The 22622-nt window shown below is 35.7% G+C and overlaps 1 protein-coding gene across 3 annotated transcripts in view; it reads left to right on the forward strand.

Annotated features, from left to right (window-relative positions):
- Positions 1-22305, forward strand: part of slc37a2 (solute carrier family 37 member 2) — a 35630-nt gene extending 13325 nt beyond the window's left edge. The window contains exons 4-19 of one of the 3 annotated variants that reach the window (XM_039764205.1): positions 1365-1443; positions 3149-3284; positions 3474-3550; positions 5853-6019; positions 6234-6271; positions 6666-6818; positions 7215-7305; positions 10174-10236; positions 11755-11840; positions 11930-11978; positions 18066-18139; positions 18482-18560; positions 18812-18909; positions 19846-19910; positions 21483-21512; positions 21898-22025. In XM_039764205.1, the coding sequence (XP_039620139.1) occupies positions 1365-1443; positions 3149-3284; positions 3474-3550; positions 5853-6019; positions 6234-6271; positions 6666-6818; positions 7215-7305; positions 10174-10236; positions 11755-11840; positions 11930-11978; positions 18066-18139; positions 18482-18560; positions 18812-18909; positions 19846-19910; positions 21483-21512; positions 21898-21913 (1301 nt within the window). In that variant the 3' untranslated portion in view covers positions 21914-22025. Of the gene's footprint in view, positions 1-1364; positions 1444-3148; positions 3285-3473; positions 3551-5852; positions 6020-6233; positions 6272-6665; positions 6819-7214; positions 7306-10173; positions 10237-11754; positions 11841-11929; positions 11979-18065; positions 18140-18481; positions 18561-18811; positions 18910-19845; positions 19911-21482; positions 21513-21897 lie in introns of all 3 variants that reach the window. The other 2 variants (XM_039764204.1, XM_039764206.1) reach the window with 2 other exon arrangements.
- Positions 22306-22622: the final 317 nt, after the last annotated feature.

The raw sequence follows: 22622 nt of genomic DNA on the forward strand, positions 1-22622 counted from the left end.
GCTTAATTCAGTGTTGCAGGTCTAGCATCCACGAACCAACCCTAGACATGATGCCTTTTTTCCACAGGGCCCACTTACCTCCACACTCATATATGACCAGTTTAGAATCTGCAGTTAATCTTAAACATACGTCATTTCGGATATTTGAGGAAAATCAGAGTTCCCAGAGAAAACTCAGCACAGACATGGGGAAATTGTAGCAGCAGCATTAACCACTGCAACACACTGCCACTTTGAGTTTGTATTACCTGTGTATGTTTTATGTGTAATGCAAGTTGTTATAGAATATATTTAATATGACCCACTGTCTATTTTGGATTTTTTGAGACTATTGCATTCATACCTTCACCCATACAGTTTAACTCAAATGTTTGGAGGAGAACAGAGTAAAAGTAAACAGAACTGGAGGGCCCCTTACTTGGGAGCATTTAACACTCAACTAGATGATTTTTATGTGAAAGTGAGATGAAAAGGAATTGTCACACTATGGTTGTTCAGCCTGATATGTTCTCATCAAATATGTTATTATGTTCTCAAGTGTAAAACCTTCAGCCTACCTTGCTGTGGGACACTAAGCCTGTGCTTTTTATAGTTGTTCTTATTTGCACATTGCCTGATTCGTTCAGTTTTTGCAAGTGGCACTGCCATACTAATTCTAGGAAATCTTCAATGTCTACATTGAAAAGACAATGTGTTTTCACTTCCAAACTAGACCTGGCCATGAAGCAAACATAGAGTGACTTAGCTGAGCTATTTTATATTATGTTTCAAAATGCACAAAAGCACACCTTGATGCTATAGTGTTACACTATTAGTTTTTCTTTTGTGATGCTGAACGGCATACTAACATCCCAACCACCTCCCATCTCCCCGGGGCCCCATCAGGTGCTGTTAGTGTGTAGTTGTGTTTTTTCTTATTAATTTTAGTTTTTTAATTAGCAGGCAGGCTGGCTTAAAGGTTAAAAATGCATTAGGAATAAGTCTTGTACTTATTTTAATATTTAGAATATGTGACTAGAAAGCTTCTACTGTTTATTATTTTATTGTGATTCCATGATAAGTTTTAAGCCTGGCAGTACAACCAAGAAATTAAATGTGTGCAAAAAAAAAAGGTGTAAAGAATTGCTGCTCCTCAGTTAGGTGGTCATTTTTATCTCTCAGTTACTAATATATAGTTCCTTTTTCTGAGCAGTTCTATAACCACCCCTAGACCCTTGGCCTCACCAAATGTAGGCTATCTTATGGTGAACATCTGGGCGTGTTATCAGAACGAATTTGCAAGAGGGCAAGTCGTTTTCTTTGTGCTTCTAAACAATTAACTTTCAGTTCCCCTTTTATATATATATATTTTTTTTTATTTTCAGATCAAACAAACTATCAGACGCTCTTTGGTGCCTTGGATAATTCGTTTCTGGTTACCTACGCCATAGGAATGTTTATCAGGTAGGTCAGCCTAGTTTGTAGCCTGTTATGTGCCTTACCCTGAAGAAAAGCATTACATACTGTGTCATTTGATAATTGTTATATACCATCCATCCAATTTTCTGAATCGGCTAAGTCCATTACAGGCTCACAGGGAACTTTTCAGGCAGAAATGGGCACAAGGTGGAAACAAACCAACTGAGTAAAGTGCCAGTCCAATATAGGGCATGCTCATCCACACACCCAAATATGATTATTTGAAGACTTTTAATAGCTTCCAGTCAGCCATAGGTTAATTTTATTCATTTACAAGAGGAAACCAGAGTACTTGGAGAAAGATTATACTGACACACAAGCAATGTTCTCACTCTTTTCAAACAGTGACTGGACTGGCATTTGAAACCAGACATCAGAAACTGTTTAGCTGTTATTGTCACCACTGTGTCACCTGTGTTGTATCAGTTTCCTTTGCATTCATTTTTGTTACTTATTTGTGACCTTTATAACATTGCTACAGAAAGAACAGTTTATGTGGAAATATATTTGTTTTGTAGTACATTATTTGCACTCCGTTATTGAGGAGGCAGTGAAGGGATTTAAAAACTGTACAGCAATTTTGCTTCCCTGCTGTTTAATTATGTGTAATCATTTTTGTTTATCTGAGTAAAGACCAGTCTGCTCTGTTGGGCTATCTAAACCAATATTCCTGCATTTACTGGCCTGAAATTTTCTTTTATAGTGCTGCTTCAGTACTACTTCAGGGAATTGACTTAGTAATGCTCATTTGTTTTACTTTTTCTAAATGTTATGTTCTAACAACGTTTCACCAGCTTTCTTGGGACTATCTCAGTACTTTCTCAATTTATCCTCTTCAGTAGGCCATTAAAATTTGAAGGTTTGAAACATACATACCTGTTTGCTTATGGGTGAACTTTTTACAAATTCAAATTAATAAGCAAATGACATTGTTCACAATATGCACTTTGAGCATTTAGAAGATTGGACTAGCAGGAAAACCAATCTATGAGCGATCAACACTTAATATTATGTTTTCAACTCCCTTATCTTTTGTTAATGTAGCATTGATTATTTCTTTCTTGGTTTGCCCTATATGTAACAGTGTCACTAAAACAGATGCCAATGTTTCTGCCACTCTTTTTCAGTCTCTTAATATACCTGGCCTAATCAAAGTGGTGACTGTTCTGGTAGTGCAGGGTCTGCAGTGGTCACTGTCTCTGTAGAGTTTATGGCTATTCCATTGTCTCTCTGAGTACTCTGGTTTCTCCTCAGACATCCAAAGATGTGCTAATCAGGTTATTTGGTGATTCTAAATCGTCTCTTTGTCGGTGTGTGCATCAATAGACCATATATGAAGGACTGGTGTGCCATCCAAGGTTGGGTCCTGTTCTGTGCCTGATGTTGCTATGGTAGCCTCTGAACTCCCAAACGGCACAACAAAAAAAAATTTTTTTTCTCCTTCAGTCAGTCCTTCTCAGTTCTTGCACATTTTATGGTTCTACTGCACTGATACTTTTGTTAAATTGATCCCTTGGCATTTCTTTAAAATACTGAATCTCTTTTTCTTTTCTAAAGAACTTTGTGCTGATACTAGATGTATAAGGCACCACATAACATAATAAGACATTGCTTCATTAATTTGTTTATATTTTTAGGCTCATTATTGTAATATCTCTACTTCTGCATTGGCTGATTGTTTTTCTTTTAGTGGCATCTTTGGGGAGCGTCTCCCACTACGTTACTACCTGTCAACTGGGATGCTGCTCAGTGGCTTCTTCACTACACTCTTTGGTTTCGGTTTCTACTGGAAAATACACTCTATCTGGTTCTATGTTTTTGCACAGGTAAGTTGCATACTTTTTGAACTGTTGGACAATCATCTGGCAAAGTGCTTCTTTTAAGTCTTGTGTACATTTTGTGTCCTGTTACATGCTTTCTTTTAATGTTTGAGTAGATTAAAATACAAACAGCCTTAACTCATTTGCCATCTTCTCACTGGCTTGTGACTCGTGTATAAAATTGTGTTTTCACAGGCAATGAACGGACTAGTTCAGACTACTGGCTGGCCAGCAGTTGTAGCCTGTGTTGGGAACTGGTTTGGAAAGGGCAAGTAAGTATGGATAGCTCTTTTAGTTTAATTTGTGCTGCATAAATAACTATGACTGCAACTGTCAACCTCTGCCTCTTAGTATACCTTTTTAAGGAGTAAGCCAGCTGCAAAACAGACAAAGCAACAGTTGTGTTATTTATTATTCCTCATATTTATGTTATTTATGTTCCTCATAGATCACAATTGTCTTGTAGGCGTGAAGTAGTGCAACATAGGATAGTGCACAATTCAATAGCCAAGACACTGATAAAAAGTGATTGGCACCTTTTTTTTAAAGATGAATGACAAAACATATAAAGAAAATGGATAATAAACTATATTTTATGAACCAGAATATAAAAATGACATTTTGTTGTTTACTAGATATCTAAAACAAATGTTTTGAAATGAGTAATGGTTTTTTGTTTTCTTAAGGACATTAGTGAAAATTAATCTGTTCTGTTTGCTACTGTGCAAACCGCTCTAACAGCAGAAAACCATTTCTGCAATTAATAAAGTTGGGAATTTTCTTGGGATGGATTGGTGGATGCTATTCAGGATTATGTTGTTGGTGAAATATACCATTCAAATTAAACTACAGGTTTAATTTTTTAATATGAAGGCTGAGAGGACTATAGCAGGATATTAATTTTGTTTTCAGTAAATTGTTTCTTTGTTGGTTGGAAGTCATTTTGCAATTTAATCTAATTAAGGGAAGCCCCCGTTAGACCAAGGTACAGCTTTCTGTTGAATGCAATTAGCTTTTTGGCTGTAATACCTTGTGTTTGTTAGTCAATACCAATGATGATTTTTACTAACGATCTAAAGCCTAATAACATCAAAATATCCCCATCCCTACAATATAAATCATATTATTATAGTATATAATAACTCCTGACTTATTTGGGTACAATATTCCTTTATTTTGACTTCACACGTAATGAAGGTGTGAGAAACCCAAATATCCAAAATAGTTCTATTTCAGTTTTCTTTCACAATATCACCTATTTATGTTCAGAATGTCTATGGTTTGTGGCAATGTCCATCCACTTATTTGTGAACGGGTTTATTCTGCAGCATCCTCCATTTAGCCTGTTGGTAAGGGTATATTATGAAGATGTTGACTGTGAGACTAAGGGCTTGTTTATACTTCACGCTCAGAATAAATACGCGCATGCATCATGGCTGCCACGCGTTCCCAGCATTCATTTGACTTGTCCTCTGAGAAGGTCCTCAGAAATTAACACAACATGTGTGCGAGTTGCAGTACCAGCAAAAAGATGGGGGGTGCAGTGTGATAAAAGTTTGAATGTGACGTCAGAGTCTCTGTTTATACTATCTACATGTGACAGAAAGCCGCTATACGGATCCTACAGGATGTAGTATATGTGTATTTGTATGTAGTGTATTTGTATTCACTTTGCGATGAGCAGATGCCCTGTCTAGGGATTGTTTCTGCCTCGTGCCCAATGCTTGCTGGAATGGACACATCCCTGAATTGATGGATTTAATTATTAAACATCCTTTTCAGGGATACAGTATTGCGTAAAGGTGTCCTTGGAATTTAATGGATGTTCCAAGCAATTCACAACACAGCAAAGCCAAACCTGTTCTCACCGTGGTAATATCTCACACTGCCACCTGGTGGATTCTTCCAGATTTGCAAGTATAAACAGTAAAACACTTGCATAGCAGGAGTGTCCGCTGGAGCATGCGTCGCATTCATGAAGTATAAGCCCGGCCTTAGTGACCTCAGAATGCACATAGAAATGTTACTTCTGCAGTTGTGATCCTTGAATTTGTTATTGTCTTCTTTGCTACTTTCCTTACAGTGTATTAGGGCTAAGTATATTTTCATGCTGTTGCTGGTACTTTTATCGGTGTTTTAGTAAAGTTTGAACATTTTGAACATTGACATAGTTGTGCTGTTATCTTTAACTTGGTATGTGTTTTGTTAAAGATTATAGAATTTTTAACAAACCTGAACATTGGCAGAGCCACCAACCATATTAGCTACTTGTACCAATCTACGACTTTTAAATATCTTGGATGCCTTCCCATGAAACTTACTGATTTGCCGTCATATTTTTAGATTTAAAGCTGAGCTAAGGCATGAGAAGAAGAAAATGCACGTGTGAACATTACCTGAACTACAAACTAATAACATCATCCCAAATTAAAAGTCTATCTTTTTAGTACTTCTGCTAGCAATTTATATCTTGAGCATTTAGCACAGTTTATTGTTTTCCTTTTCATTGAAAAACTGGTTGTCACAGAAAGGTAAGTTCACTGATGTGATTTTAACAGGTTTTTCTTTTTTCAGGCGTGGCCTCATCATGGGTATTTGGAATTCACACACATCTGTGGGGAACATCTTGGGTTCACTTATTGCAGGAGTCTTTGTGTCTACTTCTTGGGGATTGTCCTTCATTGTACCAGGCATCATCATTGCTGTAATGGGAGTTGTCTGCTTTTTCTTCCTTGTTGAGAGTAAGTTGCCAATTCAATTTTTGTAGAAGTTCACAATAAAACTGCACTCATTTTTTGCGATAACATAAAAAGCTCGTCATATGGCACATGACAAAGACCTGCTGTAAAATTTAGACATTCAGTTTATGTGGGATGATTTACACTGGAATCAGTAGAGGAATAGACCTCATTTTAAATCCGTTCACTATGTCATATTTTGTTTTATTGTTTTTAGAACCAGAAGATGTGAACTGCTCCCTACCACAGCACCATGTAAGTATGATGCCCTCCATCTTGCTTATTCGTTTGATGTGGAGTGTGGATTTGTGCATGTAGTCAGGAGTTTCTGAGGTGACAGTTTGGTTTAAAACTAAATATACGTAACTCTCTTTTACCAAAGTCTTGGTAATGGTGCAAGATTTATTAGTTTGTAAATTCAGTTTAAAACACTCTTACTACTTAGTCTGTTGTAAATTCCAAGTGTGACGTATTCTATGTGGAGAGACTGTATCTCATAAGCTGTTTTGCTAGTATAGTTAGACAAGCTCAGCATACTTCTGTTGTGTGTTTGTACTTAACATGTTGTTACAGATGAAAATGTAGCTCTTATTATTTATTCAGATGAAGTTTGTTGTGTATTCCTGACAAAAGGTAACTCTGTTTTTAGGATCTTCCCGAACAAGAACCTCTGCTGCGTTCCAGTAGCAATGAGGAAATATTTGGTAGTCCTGCTCACAACCAGGTAAACGGTGTGCGATCTGTGCAGGTGGCAAGCGATGAGCCAGAAGCCATCAGCTTTTTGGGAGCACTCCGAATACCGGTGAGTCTTCAGCTAAAGTAGTGAATGTTAAAAGGGAATGGACTTTAAGCCATCAAGCCAGTTGCAGAAAAAGGTTACACTTTAGGGTGCTCTGAAAATTGTAACCTGTATGTGTATAAAGATTAGCAAAACAAACCAGCGGTTTAAACTATATCCTGAGAGTTGAACCTGTTATTTTCAGTCATCAAGTAATGTTTCTAGATGGCTGGCAGTGTTATTGTAATCTGATTAAGATATTCTGTGATATTATGAGAGGGAAAAAAAAACAATGTGCCTACTGTATGTAACCATATCCATAGAAGATCTGCTTTAAATGATACGGCCAGACACTTGGTGTCATCTGTAATAACAGGGTGAGTATTCTAATGCACTAATTTTATTTCCTCTGATTAACAGGGTGTGGTGGAATTTTCCCTGTGTCTGTTATTTGCCAAATTGGTTAGCTATACGTTCCTGTATTGGCTTCCTCTGTACATTGCCAATGTGGGTAAGTGAAACCTGTTAGCCGCTTTAGAGCCATGTGGCGTTTTTTGCACTTCTATAAAGGAACAGTTTTCAGTTTGTGTGCTTCTGAATTTTTTATACAAGCTCTTAGTTTTTTTTTATGTACGAGAACGGTGATTGAAAAAAACTTTCTCTGTCTTTAGTAGTTCTTCCCTCCATAGTTCACAGTGACTGAAATGATTTTATTGTAGCATGCCACTAGACTTTAGAATCCACTGTATAATGTACTGTATAAACAAATTGACATATGCTTGATAGAATGTGCATTTTAGGAGGGAAGGAAAGAAAGGCATGGTTGACCTCCTAAGTTGAGTTCTATTTTTCACCATTTTACGTATTTAGATATTTGATGCAAACTTTCAGTCATGCTACTGTCAGTTTTTTATCAAATTGAAAGTCAAAATATCTGAAAGCACTGGTAAAGGATAAGTTCAGTAGTTTTCACGTCAAAGTTCTTCATAAATGTTGTATATATGCATTTAGAATTCTGTTCTAAAGTTAAGCACTATCTATAAATTTACAGTAGAGGTTATCGGGCAAGAAGGAAAAGCTTAAAAACTTTGCCAAATATGTCTATTTCTCAGCTGTCGAGTATTGATCCGCCCATTCTGTGTTTCTAATGCTTATTTTTGACAACAAAAGGGATCTGGAAATACTCATTTTTATTGCATATTCTTGATACTGCTTTTTTTTTTATGTGGTAAAGATTTCTTTTTGATTCACTTATTTGAATTTCAACATTATCATTCATGGCTAGTCATCTTCTAAAAATGGCTGCATCTCATATTATTGGTGTTTTTTTTTTGTTCAAAAGTGACATGTATAAACTATTTCACAATGTATATGTAATTACATGACGCAGATCAATACTCAACAACTGTCTTGACTTGGAAAAATGGACGTATTTGGTAAGTTTTGAAGCTTTTCCTGTCTGCCTCATAGATTACAATGTCTAGTGCCAATGCAGGCAAGAAGTTTTTTTTAAATTTGTAGAAAGCAATTAATTTTAGAACACAATTCTGCTTGGCAAATGTATATATGCCATGTTTGTGAAAAAGTAATTTTGACTTGGAAAAAATACCAAACTTATCCTTTAAAGAATTTTTTTTTTCTTTTAACTTAAATCCAAGCCCTATGATTTACTTGATATGGAAAACACAGGAACAATCGCAGAATTGACATATAAAAGGGAATTTCAGAATAAACACAGAAACATACAGAATTTGGAGATTTGAAGAGATTATTAAAAATGTATTAATATTAACATTTTGAGTAGTTTATCTTTATATTATTTGGATAATTTGTTCATCCTTATTGTTCTTTTAGAGAATGCTTATCTTCACAGAAATACTGTTATGCTTCTTTGTATTTGTTTAGTTATGAATACATAACAGTAAAGGCACATGGATTGGCTACTTGCATTGGAGTAATTACTGAAAATGTCAAGGTGACCAGTGTCTGGCACCCCAACAATGTCCAAAAAACTACAGACACAAGAAGTGTACAATTCAGGGCAAAACCATATCCCAGTGATTTTAAGGTGTTGCACCAACAGCTTTTCTGGAGCATATATCTACACTGTGCCTCAAACAAGGGTCTCTCTCCTTCAGCGGCACTTGCTGACTATTAGAAGAGTGCAAGGCAGCAATTTTCAGTGGTCGCAAAGGTAGCATTTGCACTTTTCACAAATGAGAGAGTCACATGGCGAGCACTTCATAATCATGTACTTAAGTGGGGATGTGTGTCATTAATAGAAATAAGTCAAGTGAAGCACAGCCACAAGTCAATAGAAACCAGTCTCGTTTAGGACATTAGAATAAGAGTACATTTTGTTTTGTGAATTCATATGCTACAAATTGCATTTTTATTTTCAATTATGACCTGAAACATAATTATGAATTTTTATTTATGCCCAGACAACTTGCTGTTACTAATATATGTATATGCAATTTGTGCACTTGTTGTAAAAAGAATGTAAAGTGTAATTTTTTCATTGTTTCTGCTATTCTAGTTGGTTACACATACATTCTTGCAATAAAAATATGTAAATACTAGACAACCAAATTACAAAATATAAATCTGAGAAATTTTAAAAATGAGGGGGAGGGTATATCCAGCAGGGGGTGTTAGCTCCCTTGTTGGAATGAGGTCTTTTGTAACTGCAGCATGTTACCTAACCCGAATCTATTTAGATATAATATAAAAAGGCGATACCCCTCCCTTAGTGATACAACGGTAAGAATCACATAGGAGAAATAACTTAGCTTTGTTTAATGATGGCTTACGCTGCATAACAGACAAAGGACGCCAAAGGCAAGAACCCAGTTTGGGAGTGGTAGCCCGGTGTGTAGAGTCTGCCATTTTCACTGCTGCATTGGAAGGATTTTCAGGATCGGATAATGTTATCTCCCGTCCGTCCGTCCGTCGGCTTCAAAGGTGTGCTGGGCAATGTTCCAAGGCTTTATACTCTTTCTTCATGTGCAGGCCCTCCACTTAGGTAAATTATGCCATTCCAAACAAGGCAAAAGAGGATACAATTTCATGCTGATTTTGACACACAAAAATAGTATACAGTGGTCATTAGTCTGACTGCCCATTTCGCAAGTTGTCCCTAACTGTCTTGTCTTACGATGCTTGCCTAGCAGTTCTATATGGTGAACCCCTCTGCTAAATCTGGCTCTGTGTCAACTGTGCATGTGAGTAGAAAGAAAAGTAGATTTATAAAATATATTTGCACAGAGCACAGTGATATATTAAATTTTATTTAACTTATTACAAAGAGGGGACAATATTTGTGAGAAAATAAAACTGATTTTAAGACCCCAATCTAAATAGCTACTTTCTGTTTCAGCACATTTTGATGCTAAGGGTGCTGGGGACATGTCCACCCTGTTTGATGTTGGAGGTATACTAGGTAAGATGTTAGTCATTTTTTTCACTTTGTAAGCTTTTGACAGTTCTGATTTTTTAAGAGAAAAGCACTCTACTGTGCACTATAACCTGGGCTTTATTTATCAGAGACCTTTAGTGTATTTGACTTTTAATATTTCTCCCTCAGTGGAACCAGCAACAAATACTTTCCATTGTTCTGTAAGATATAATAAAAGATTTCATTTTACAATGGTGAAGTCTGCACAACTCCGCTGATAAGATCTCTCCTGATGCTTGATCCTAGGGACTTATGAGATGTTAATGTCCCTTATCCTAAGAAAATGAGAAGGGATTGGGAAAGATCAATATTATGAGTGCAAAGTACACTTTGGGGAAAATTGCTTTATAGAGATTTTTTAGTATAACTAGAATCTGAGTAGGTCTACAAGAGCTGCCCACCACTTTTCCTTTAATCTTATCGTGTCATGGTTGTCTGATAGCCCAAAAGTTCTTTTTGTTGTACAGAACTAAATTTAAATACCTCTGGAATTACATAGAAAAGGCCAGAAGTGTTGTTTGCAGTTAGCTTACAGTAGTTATCAGTATGGCTTTTGTTCATTCATCCATCCATCCTCTTCCGCTTATCTGAGATCGGGTCATGGGGGCAGCAGCTTGAGCAGAGATGCCCAGACTTCCCTCTCCCCAGCCACTTCTAGCTCTTCCGGGGGAATCCTGAGGGCTTCCCAGGCTAGCCAGGAGACATAGTCCCTCCAGCGTGTCCTGGGTCTTCCCCGGGGCCTCCTCCCAGTTGGATGTACCCGGAACACCTATCCAGGGAGGCGTCCAGGAGACATCCTGATCAGATGCCCGAGCCACCTCATCTGACTCCTCTTGATGCGTAGAAGCAGCGGCTCTACTCTGAGCCCCTCCTGGATGACTGAGCTTCTCACCCTATCTTTAAGGGAGATCCCAAATACCCTGCGGAGGAAACTCATTTCAGCCGCTTGTATTCGCGATCTTGTTCTTTCGGTCACTACCCATAGCTCATGACTGGTAAATTGAGAGCTTTGCCTTATGGCTCAGCTCTTTTTTCACCACAACCGACCGATGCAGAGCCCGCATCACTGCGGATGCCGCACCGATCCGCCTGTCGATCTCGCGCATCATTCTTCCCTCAATTGTGAACAAGACCCCAAGATACTTGAACTCCTCCACTTGGGGCAAGAACTCGCTCCCAACCCTGAGAGGGCATTCCACCCTTTCCTGGCTGAGGACCATGGTCTTGGATTTGGAGGTGCTGAGTCCCATCCCAACCACTTCACATTCAGCTGCAAACCGATCCAGAAAGAGCTGAAGATCATGGCCCGATGAAGCAAACAGGACTTCATCATCTGCAAAAAGCAGTGACCCTTTTTTTTTTTTTTTTGGCTTTTGTTTTAAAGATATTTTAGTGATACTTTGAGAGGGGTGTAGTTTGATCACTCAAACAACAGCTTTTGTGTAGGCAGCAGCATCAGAAGTCAACTAGCTGGATGCTGACATCTTTTCTTTCTGCATGCAGGTGGAATTTTCGCTGGTGTTATATCAGACTACACTGGAGGCAGGGCCACGACGTGCTGTGTTATGTTGGTTGTGGCAGCCCCTATGGTAAGTGGGCATATACTGCACGACTCATGCAAGCCTTTTCATTGTTCTATTATTGGGTGATTTATTTCTGATTATTTCTCCACCCCCAGCTTTTTTTGTACAATCATATTGGACAGAATGGCCTGGCAACCACCATAGGTAATTACAGACATTTCTTAAGTTTGCATCCTAGTTCATCAAAACTAATTTTAAGAGAATACCTTCACTCTCTCATGAACGAGACTGATTTATTATTTACATATTTATTTTTATTGTTAATTATTATTTTCTCCTTTATGCACACAACATTTACATCTGCTCCCTAAAGTCACAGGGGACAATTTTTTCCTAGTTTATTTTTTTTAAATAGAGTAGTTGGCAAGTAATCAAGTAATTCTGCCATATTTGTAGGAAAAAAATGTTCTCAATTAATGGGTTTATTATTATGAGGCTGATGATAAATACTACATTTGAAAAAAATCAGCATTAGGAACACTTTAAATCACATTCTTCTTTATTTGATTATCTTTTGCTGCTCTACATATGTGTAGTAATGCATTTCTTTTTCTGCTACAATGCAGTAAATGCAGAAGCGTTCTGTGTAATGTGTGAAAGGTGCTATTCAATCACTAATCACGATTCTTCAGGGGTATGAAGAGACACTTTTAAAAGAATCTGCCAGGTTTATTCAATTTAATGATATTTCCTTGTATAATTTCATAACAAGGTATGGTATTAATATATTTATTTAAGCTAAATACATGTTAGATACGACGTATCTTAATATTATAGTAAATCTGAGATTTTCCACTTTAAAGGATAGGTTTGATATTTTTAAAGACCAAGGACTTTTATTTGGCAATTGTAGCAAACTTTTTTTGTCCCAGAAATCTAAGCTTGAAAGCAAACAGCTAACCGTTTAAACCACCTGAATTTATCAGCAAACAGATGCATGTTTTTTTATCATGGAATAGAGTGTACAAAGCTTTATCCAGTATAATTTCCTATTTAAAGACACTGCAGTCAAGGTATTTTTACACTATATTACCTCATGAAAGTGCCTAAAGTACAGCAGTAGATGAGAGCGGGTGAAGTGTTTGCTTAATGACACAACCACAGGTTACATTCATGCATATTTATTTTGTGTTTATTTAAGCAAGCAGCCTTTGTATGGAGGGCATGATATACTGAAGTACTAACCTTGTGTGTTATGTTTGAATCTTTAACCATTATTCCTTAAACCTGAAATTCTTGCTAAATTAAGACTAAGAATGGCAGATGTCATGCACTAAACTATTTTATATGCCAGAATTGTATTATTTGTCATTGAAATCTCCAAATTACGTTAAAACTTTGTTATTTCCTAATTCCTCTAACTGAAAGAGAATTGTGCATTTTTATAATCAATTTTAACTGCAATTCAAATCTAACATTGAATTGCTTTATCCCATTTTCCAGTTATATAGGATTTACCTTGAAGTACTGACCTACTGAAAATCTTTTTTTTCGGTTTATGGGTCAAAACGTAGAAAAACTTGGTTTAATCCTCAATTTTGTTTTTGCTTTAACTGCAAATAGGTGTGTTGCTCTGAGCAAGTTCAAATAAGCACTTTATCCATTGGCTGTGTAAAGTATTGTGGTAATCTTTTGGATTGCAAAAATGATGGTGACAGGTAAAAGGACAAGCTACCCATGGACATTTGAGTAAGCGAGTGCAGTGACAAACTCTCAGCAAGTCTGCAGAGCACACTTTTTCCTACAAAACCCAGTGAAAGTGCATAGAGATAATAATATAATCTAAACCTTTATGTATGGAATTCTTTCTGCTCTTCATACCAAAAACACAGGTTTTTCTGTTCCTGTCAAGATGATTTTGTACTTCACAAACTTGTATTATTATTATCATTGCTATTAATATTTTAGATTTAAGGAGCTAGAAGCTTTTCTTGAAACAGCATTTAACAGGCTGAGTTATTATCGGACATATGTATCTATCTGTCTATCAATGATGCAGGGTGAAAACATAAGAATCTATTACAGTAAAAATGAAGTTACCCAATATTTGTATTAAAGGCAACACTAACTGTTGTTCTCTTAATAGTGTGCTTATCACAGGTATCTGTATATTATATGGAGTGCTTGAGGTGCTTACTGCTAGTTTGATCTATAGATTAAAGATACTCTTATTTGTGATTGTACATTTATCAATTCCCAATGCAAAACGTCTGCCTTTTCTTTTTTGTCTATATGTTCTGAAAACGCTTTTTTAGGTTTTGAATTTAAACTTGAACTGTGAAAATAAGCAGTGAAAGGCTGTCCTTTTCAGCATCAGCTAAAAATATTCTTTTAAGTTTATCTTAATGTATCATTTTATGTTTTTTTTGGGTAATTGTCATCTTAGGCCAAAAAAATGCTTTGCTCTATATTATAAAAAAGTTCAATTCTTCATTTTTGCATTATTTTATATTTATATCTCATGATTACAAGTTATTTTGTTGCTGGACAGGCAGTGTGGCATAGTGGTTAATGCTTTAGACTTCAGACACTGAGGTTGTGGGTTCAAAACCCACTACTGACACTATGTGACCATGTGCAAGTCACTTCACCTGCCTGTACTCCAATTGGAGTAACTAAAAGTAAAAGAAATTTAACCAGTTGATATCTTTCAAATGTTGTAAGTTGCCTTGGATCATGATGATAATAATAATAATAATAATAGTGAGTTGTGGAGCAATTTACTGCTTAGAGGTAGTAGCTTGAGTTCAACAGGAACAGGTCCACATGACTTGTATGGCCTTTGTTGTATTGCCCTGTGCTAAACATAATTAGGTCTTGAACTTATTATCAGTTCTGCAGCATTCACCCCTAGTGCAGGTGTTAGGCAGGAAGGACATGACGCTAGTGTGTCTTAGGCTGCACACACTCAAACTAGCAAGAGTCACAGCCTTATGTTAGAAAATAATAAGACATTAGGAAATGCCAGCTCAGCTGTTGAGACTTGCTGACTTGTTAAATAAATAAAGCTGATACACTTATGACTATTTCGTCTGCAATATTTTCTTGTCTATATTGTTATTTCATTATTGTTATAATTGTAGTAGATATTTTTTTACATTATTTTAACAGATAATAGAATTTGTTGTTTTTGACATTTTCTTTATTTGTTTGTTAATCTTAACTAAAAATCTCTTAAGTAAGCTTAACAATTCTTGCAATACCGCTAAGAGTGTGAGAGAGCCTTGAGTGAGCTTTGAAGGCTCTCCTTAAATCTTAGATACAAGTTTATGCAAATTGCTGGGTGTCAACCAATGCCACCTAAGCAAGTGGTGAAGTATTGTCACATTTAAGCATGTACAGACATCTTTGCATTTGGAAATTGAAACAAGACATAAAATTAGGAGATTTTTATGCCATACAAAAACAGTCCAGATATTTGAAAGGTAATTTAATAATGTAATAAAACTGAATATTATTAAACATTTAAAAGTATGGTTAATCCTCAGTGTGAAGTTTAATACAATTTTCAGTGCAATCGACCTCACCTATGAACTAGGAATACACCATGATCTGTCTAGAGATGTACAATGGGTATTCCTCCATTGCCATGTAGAAATTAAAAAATCTACCCCCTGCCATTTCCGATTCCCTAGACCTCAGCATCCTGACCTGACTTTCTGATACAGGTATAGTATGTGCCATTACACTGCAACTAGTTTTCCACATCCCTGCCTTTATAATGCTACTAAGCTGCCTCTCCCAATATTACCCTCTGTACAAGCAGGGTAAACCTATTTACGTACTGCATAAGTTTAAAGTCTTAGATAAATCAAGCTAATTGCTTGAGTCTTCCATCTATCCATCCATTTTCCAACCCGATGAATCCGAACACAGGGTCACGGGGGTCTGCTGGAGCCAATCCCAGCCAACATAGGGCACAAGGCAGGAACCAATCCCGGCAGGGTGCCAACCCACCGCAGTTGCTTGAGTCTTCCACTTTTTTATTTTTGTGAGTTTGATTGGAGTAGCATGTACTATTAAAATGGTATGTTAAGTAGACATCACTCCTGATTGTTATTCTGTCAGAAAGGAGACCATATTTACTTAGTATTTAAAACTTACACATACCACTCAGATATTTATTATGTATTTATAAGTTAATTAATTTGTTCCCATGTTTTTCTATTCGAAGACCTTTTTTACAATATGGAATTTTTTTTACTAAACTGTTATCCAGCTGTTCTTACTGTTTTTTTAGCACATAAGCTTATAACTGGGTTATAGGCACTGACACATTGTTTAGAGAGCAGTGCTTTTATTAAGTAAGGCAGCTCATCACATATATTTGTTAAAGTGAAAAAATAATTAAGTAAAATATACATATCAGGCAAGTGCATTGTATATAAAGGATGAGTTAGCATGGTAATCTTCAATTGTGGCATCACAAAGGACAGATGTGTCTGCATCAACATTTCACAGTCAAGTGCTGCAGTCTTTTGTGACTAAACATTTTTTTCCACTGGAATAGATAGCAGTTGATAACAACTCATTATGCTGTATTTGTTGTATCCAAACAGCATATCAACATTTCCACAGGTAGACACAGAAGTGCTAATAAACAGTATAATACTACAGCGCTCATTAGAGTTTGTGGCGTATGTCGCCATTTTGGATTGATGTCATAATTTGAAGCCAGACAAATTTGGACTTGACAGCCCAGAGTTTTTATATTGGAAATCTGACTTAAGGGGGCGTTCCAGTTGAAAGGTTTGACTAGGAACTCGGAAGTTCTGACTTCCCACTTCAAAACGAACAGCATAATTTACAGTTGATTATTGAGAGCTGTACAGTATATGCATTATCAAGCCATTTTAATAAAGCTCAATCGTCGAATAATATTTCAGAATCTAAGGCTATTAAATGTTTAAATACTAGTAAATGTAAAAAAAAAAAAAAGGCTAGAAGATTTTAATGTTTTAAAAAGGTCTATATACTTTGCATACTGAATGTCTGAGAATAATTGTGTATTTGGATATACTAGTATGATCTTTCTAGTGTATGATATCAGAAAGCTTCTTCTGGGGCAAAAATCCTTTCTCAGTACTTCTAACCATGACAGTGCAGTCACAATGCTGTTATGTCATTCTTAATGTTTTCCTGAGAGAAAATCTGAATTAAGGCTAGATTAAGAATTTGTGCAAGTGTACATAATAAATGGTTAAAGTTGCTTGCTATTTACTTTTGACAGTGTAACTTCTAACTAGCAAGAACATTGTGCAGTATATATTAAAGTCCAGGCCTAAGACTTTGCAGCACTTGCACTATGTACACTGGAACCCAATGTCCTTCCTTTATTTATTGGAAAAAATGCTTGTATAGGCCTCTAAAACAATTTTTGTTTGGAATTAGTGAAAGACTGTCTCAGCATATATCTTAAAAAGGAAAAAAATAAATAAAATAGAATGTTTTTCCTACACTTAAAGAAGAGTGCAGAAACAAAACATGTCCTCTTTATAGAATTCATTAGTTATGTGTCTGAAATATTATGACTCCAATCTTTTTCATCATACAGATATTCTTGAATTTTTTACTTTAGTTATTTCTTGTTTATTTGTTACTTACCTCCATATATAACAATGTCCTGGACTAACATACATTCTTGGGCTAAATTGTATACAACTCCGGTGAAATAGATTCTGGCTCTGGCTAAGAAGAATGAAAAATCTTTTGGGTAGTTGGAAATGATTTCTTGATTTGTAAAAATTTCCTAGAGACCTTTAAGCTTTTTATTTTGTTTTTGTTTGTATCTTAAAAGTAGTAGTAGTAATTGAACCTTTTAGGTATGAAATCTTGTTAATTTTAATTTGGTATGTCCTTGTCCTTTTTTTTAACACTCATAAAAATGGTAGACAAGGAACTTAAACAAAATAGTGGGAAAAATGGCAAATTTAATTTCTAGACGCAAGTATTATCAGAGAACTGCAGCAAAGGTTAATTACCAGGCCACTCGTAAAGCTTTACTGAACTGTTTGCTACACATCTTCAGATCCTTCTCTCATCTGAAAAAGTTACAGCTGGGTTTTTTTTCATTTCTGTATCCTTTCATTTTAGAAATACTCAATTTATCAACACAGTTGTAAAAGGTAGCTCTGAGTGCTGAATAATTCCCATGCTCTCTAGTCTTTCTTTTTTTTTTTCATGAAACATCATTATCTTTGTATTATGCCTGTCGTTTAATTTTTGTTACAGGAATGCTCATGTTTTGTGGAAGCCTTGTAAATGGTCCGTATGCTCTTATTACAACAGCTGTATCAGCTGATCTGGTGAGTATTTCATGACTCTGCCATTGACTCACTTTGAGGGAAGCATATATAGACAATAGTATAAAATAACCTAAACTCTGATATATGCACTATATAAACACGATGTGGGTCTCTGAAGAAAGGGAATTACACAGAGCTATTGGGTAATATGGATTATGGTTATGGATATAGAGAACTGTTGATGAGGGGAAATATAATTCAGTTTTAAAAGTTGTCTGTTGTGTCTTTTTCCATCAATCTTCACTAAAACGATGGGAATGAATAATATTAGGATCTAAATCTACTACATTGGCTTCTGTTTTAGGACAGATTCATAAATCTATATTTTCCACTTCCTTTCAGGGAACTCATGAGTGTTTGCGTGGAAATGCAAAGGCTTTATCAACTGTGACAGCCATCATTGATGGAACTGGATCAATAGGTATGCTGTAGAACATTTATTCCATTTTCTATGCCCTTCACGACATAAACTTGTCTTGTATTCAATTTATTTTCTTTCCAGTCCGGTTTTTATAAGAAGAGTACTAAACTGAAGTCTAGAATAAAAACACAAATGGTCATCATAGAAAAAGTGGCATGTACTTTAATTATAGAATTATACAAGTTGTGATTGTTTTGGTCTCTGTCCCATTTGATGAATTTCTCAGGTAAAGTTCCTCTTGTGTCCTGTAGGTGCTGCTCTAGGCCCTCTCTTAGCCGGTTTAATCTCTCCTTCTGGGTGGAATAATGTTTTCTACATGCTCATCACTGCTGACATCCTTGCCTGTCTGGTATGTTTATTCAACAGTCTGCATTTATTTTTAATGTCTAATAAAGCATTTACTTTTTTCCAACAAGAAAAGGGAACATGTGAGGGTAATATTTTTAACTCATAGCCTCAGACTTTCTTAGGCCAGACTGAAAAATGCAGATTATAATTTCTTGTTCATTTTCTTGCTGTTATTTTTTTATGCTCCATGTCTCTGCTTTTCTTTTTCAAATTTAAACTCACAGTTCTTGATTTCAGATAATGAAGTGGTTCTGTCTGTAACAGAATTCTCCAAACTGTGATTTCAAATTAGAAATTTCATGTTCCTGATATGCAATTACATTGAAAGACTCACAAAAATCCAAAAAGTTAATACACATATAAAGGGAACAGAAATTTGTATGCCTCCTAACATCTTTGATTGGCAGTGCAAGTATTTCAATAAGCAGAAGTGACTTTGCTCTTTCTTCTTGGAGTAACTCGTATGTTTGGATTATTTACCATGGTGTATTTTATGTATGCATAAAAGTGACATATATATTGGACTTTCATTAAAAGCAAGTAGTAAACAGTAAGTGACATAAAGAAATTCTGCAACACTTAAGAATAATAAAACAATAACAATTTATATTCATTAAAATAATTTATACAATAAAGTGCCAAGTATGTAAAATAAATTACCAAAGATTTCTCATGTTTTTAGCTTTATGTAGCTTCCAAATTTTAGAAGTGAACTTTTATGAAACACTTGTGTTTTTGTATTTTTTTTCAACATCACAATGACAAAGTTTTTTATGGGCCACAAAGTATCAGATACAAGTGGTGAAAAATTCTTAAGAGATCCTTAAAGAGCCATATCACTTAATGAAGTCACTTGATCTGGAAATCAGTGGGGTGAAGCAACATTGTGGTATCCACCAGTCAGGAACCTGTCTGACTAGATTCTCTCTTTTTGCAGTTTCTTTCCCGGCTTGTGTTCAAGGAGGTCAGAGGTTGGTGTGGGTACTACACGCGTCAGAGAGGGTGAGTGCCTTTTTTTTTCCCCTCACTTTTAAAGTTTTAGGTATAAAGTATCATAATTACAGTAGAAGAGCAAATTGGACAGTAATCAGAGGTAACTAGTTATTGTGGATGATTGTTGTACAGTAGCAGAAAATTTGATATGTAAGAGATGTTATTTTAAGTGAAGGCTAATTAAAAAAAGAGTATTGTGTGTCAAAGTTAACGTCTTATAGAGTCCATGAGTTTATATTGAATCAGTAGTTCTTGCTCTGAACTGAACGACAGTGTCTCTTCATTCTAGCAAGAACTTTACAATAAAAGCATTTGATTTCTTTCATTCAGTAAGCCTTTCCAAGCAGGTATGGAGTAGGTAGTAAAACGTGGATACAAAATGGAGAATTTAAATGGAAGTGTTTTCAAGAAACTGATTAGCCATATCAATTATAAATAATATAACTGCAGAACAGGACCAATAGGATGTGATTAGCTCACAGCTTGATGAGTTCATTAATCAGTAAATATGATAGCCGAAAGGAGGTTGATAAGCATAAAAAAAGTAAAAGAAGTAATGTGCATATTGAATGGATTAGATGACTTCAGCTCTCATTCTATACTGTGCACAATGTTCATTGTGCTCTATAACATGATGTATGTAATTGGTGGAGGGGCCATTTCTCCTTGGTGTTGGTATGGTTTTAATTTGTGTATTTGGTCCAGCTTTTTATCTTGAAGCAGCTTGATGCCAACCTGCCTGGTAGCAAATTTTAAAAGGCTGGTTTATGGAAGGTTTATTTCAGCTTGGTGGCTGTTTTCTCATGTTACTGTTCTTTGCAACTGTGTCTGGCAAAACTGCATTGTGAGTTGTTAATGAGAAAAAAATTACAAAGAAAATTCCCATAGAAAGACGTTCATGTCTTCACTAAATCAGAAATAAACAAAATGGGTTTTCTATGGCTAAAATAATAATTATTAATGTCATAGGGGTTTACAAAAATGGAGTACATTGAACAACTCCACACATTTTTAAGTCCCAGCACTGAAAAAGATAGAATACCAGAAATTAGTATCTTTCTAAAAAATAGTCCTAATGTTACTTTTTGTTCCATGAAAATAAATTTTAAAATGTACCATTATTTCACATCAGAAAATAGGTAGATTTTAAACAAGAATAATTTTTTTCAATTGATTTGTGAAAAAAACAAAAAGCTTTTTGTGTTGCAACTATCAATGAAAGCAACCTGTACTTGAAACTGTATTATCTAACCCACTCTGTTTGTACGCACTAAATGTATTTGTTGTAATCGTTATTTAAATATAGATAAAGCGTCATACATCTGCGCATAACACACAATAATAAAAACTTTTATCTCCATGTCGTTCCTAAAGAATGAGCTAAGTATTTAAAGATTAGCAGTAAACATGTTTTTGCCGAGGAAGTATGAACTTAATTGAGATAAAAACTGGGTAGTTAAAATAAGTAAAAAAACTAAACGAAAAGAAAAAAAAAAGATTGGGATTCCCCTGATCTAATCTGAACTTTTGTTACATTTTTCCACATTCACTTTATATCCTTTCGTATTTTTGTTTTCCCAGGACAGACATGGATGTGAGAGGTTTGTCTAAGTGAGTTTGTCTAATCCCAGATAGTGTGCCACTTAGCCACCTTGTTGTACCAAATCAATGAGTGGTTTTCTTCTTCTTCTTCTTTTACTTCCTTTTTTATTTTTATTTTTATTTTCAGTGCTTTTATTCGGGTTTGAATTTTTGAGGCTGTGAGATGTATGCCATTTATAATAGGAAAAACAAGCTCCAAACTGGACTTCTATCAGAGTTCCAGAGTATCATGCTTTGCAGACTCAAAAATTCTTGCGCTAGGGACTGGTGTGGCACAGTCGACTATTTGTCGGGCCTTTGCTGGCGGGGATTTGCTTCTGTCTCTCTCACGATCTTTCTCCTTTCAGAGGGAAAATTTTGACAACTTTAATTATCTTTCCTTTGCTTGTTGCAGATTCAAAGAAATCTGACAGATGGACCAAATGGATGTGTCTGACTAACCCAAACAGACCCAGAGTCCGTGTGATCCACAGAAATGGGACCAATGGAGATTGTGACTCGGCGGGTGTGTTGCTGAAGAAAAGCTCCACCCCGTTTAAAAAAAATAAGTGCACGTAAACGGGACGTGTATAGCTTTTAAACTGTGGACAGGAGTAAATGTGTCAAAGGAGTTTTGAGTGTGGTAAGGGAGAAGATTGAAGAATGCAGGACTGTTCTCTGTCTAAAGCTGCCATTGTCTCTTATATCCATGGCCTTCCCGTTGGCCTTCCAGTGATTGATTTGTAATTAGTACTGCTTGTTTTTGCTGGTTGATGACTGTCTCTGATCTGTACTCTTTGTCATTAAAATGTTTCTAAACATATGCTATTCTGTGCTTTTCTCCTTTGCCCGGGAAACTTTCTCTCTGTGGAATAATTTATTCTGCATTTCAAAGGCTTCAGTTACACAACATCCATTATCTGCATCATTTCTTTTTATTATCAGTCTCACCTTAAATGGCTTCACAGACTTTGGCAGCTGGAGTTTACTGTATATATTAAGGGCTGAATGTTGTAGGGTACAGTCAAAATGTTTTTCTAAAAAAGAGACAAGTTCAACTGATTTGTTTTACTTTGTGAAAAAATTTCTGTGTGCTATAGTTGTTTCTTTTTTTTTTTTTTTTTTTTTTTGTGAAAGCTT

This window comes from Polypterus senegalus, chromosome 9, assembly GCF_016835505.1.
Source record: "Polypterus senegalus isolate Bchr_013 chromosome 9, ASM1683550v1, whole genome shotgun sequence".
Lineage (NCBI taxonomy): Eukaryota > Metazoa > Chordata > Cladistia > Polypteriformes > Polypteridae > Polypterus > Polypterus senegalus.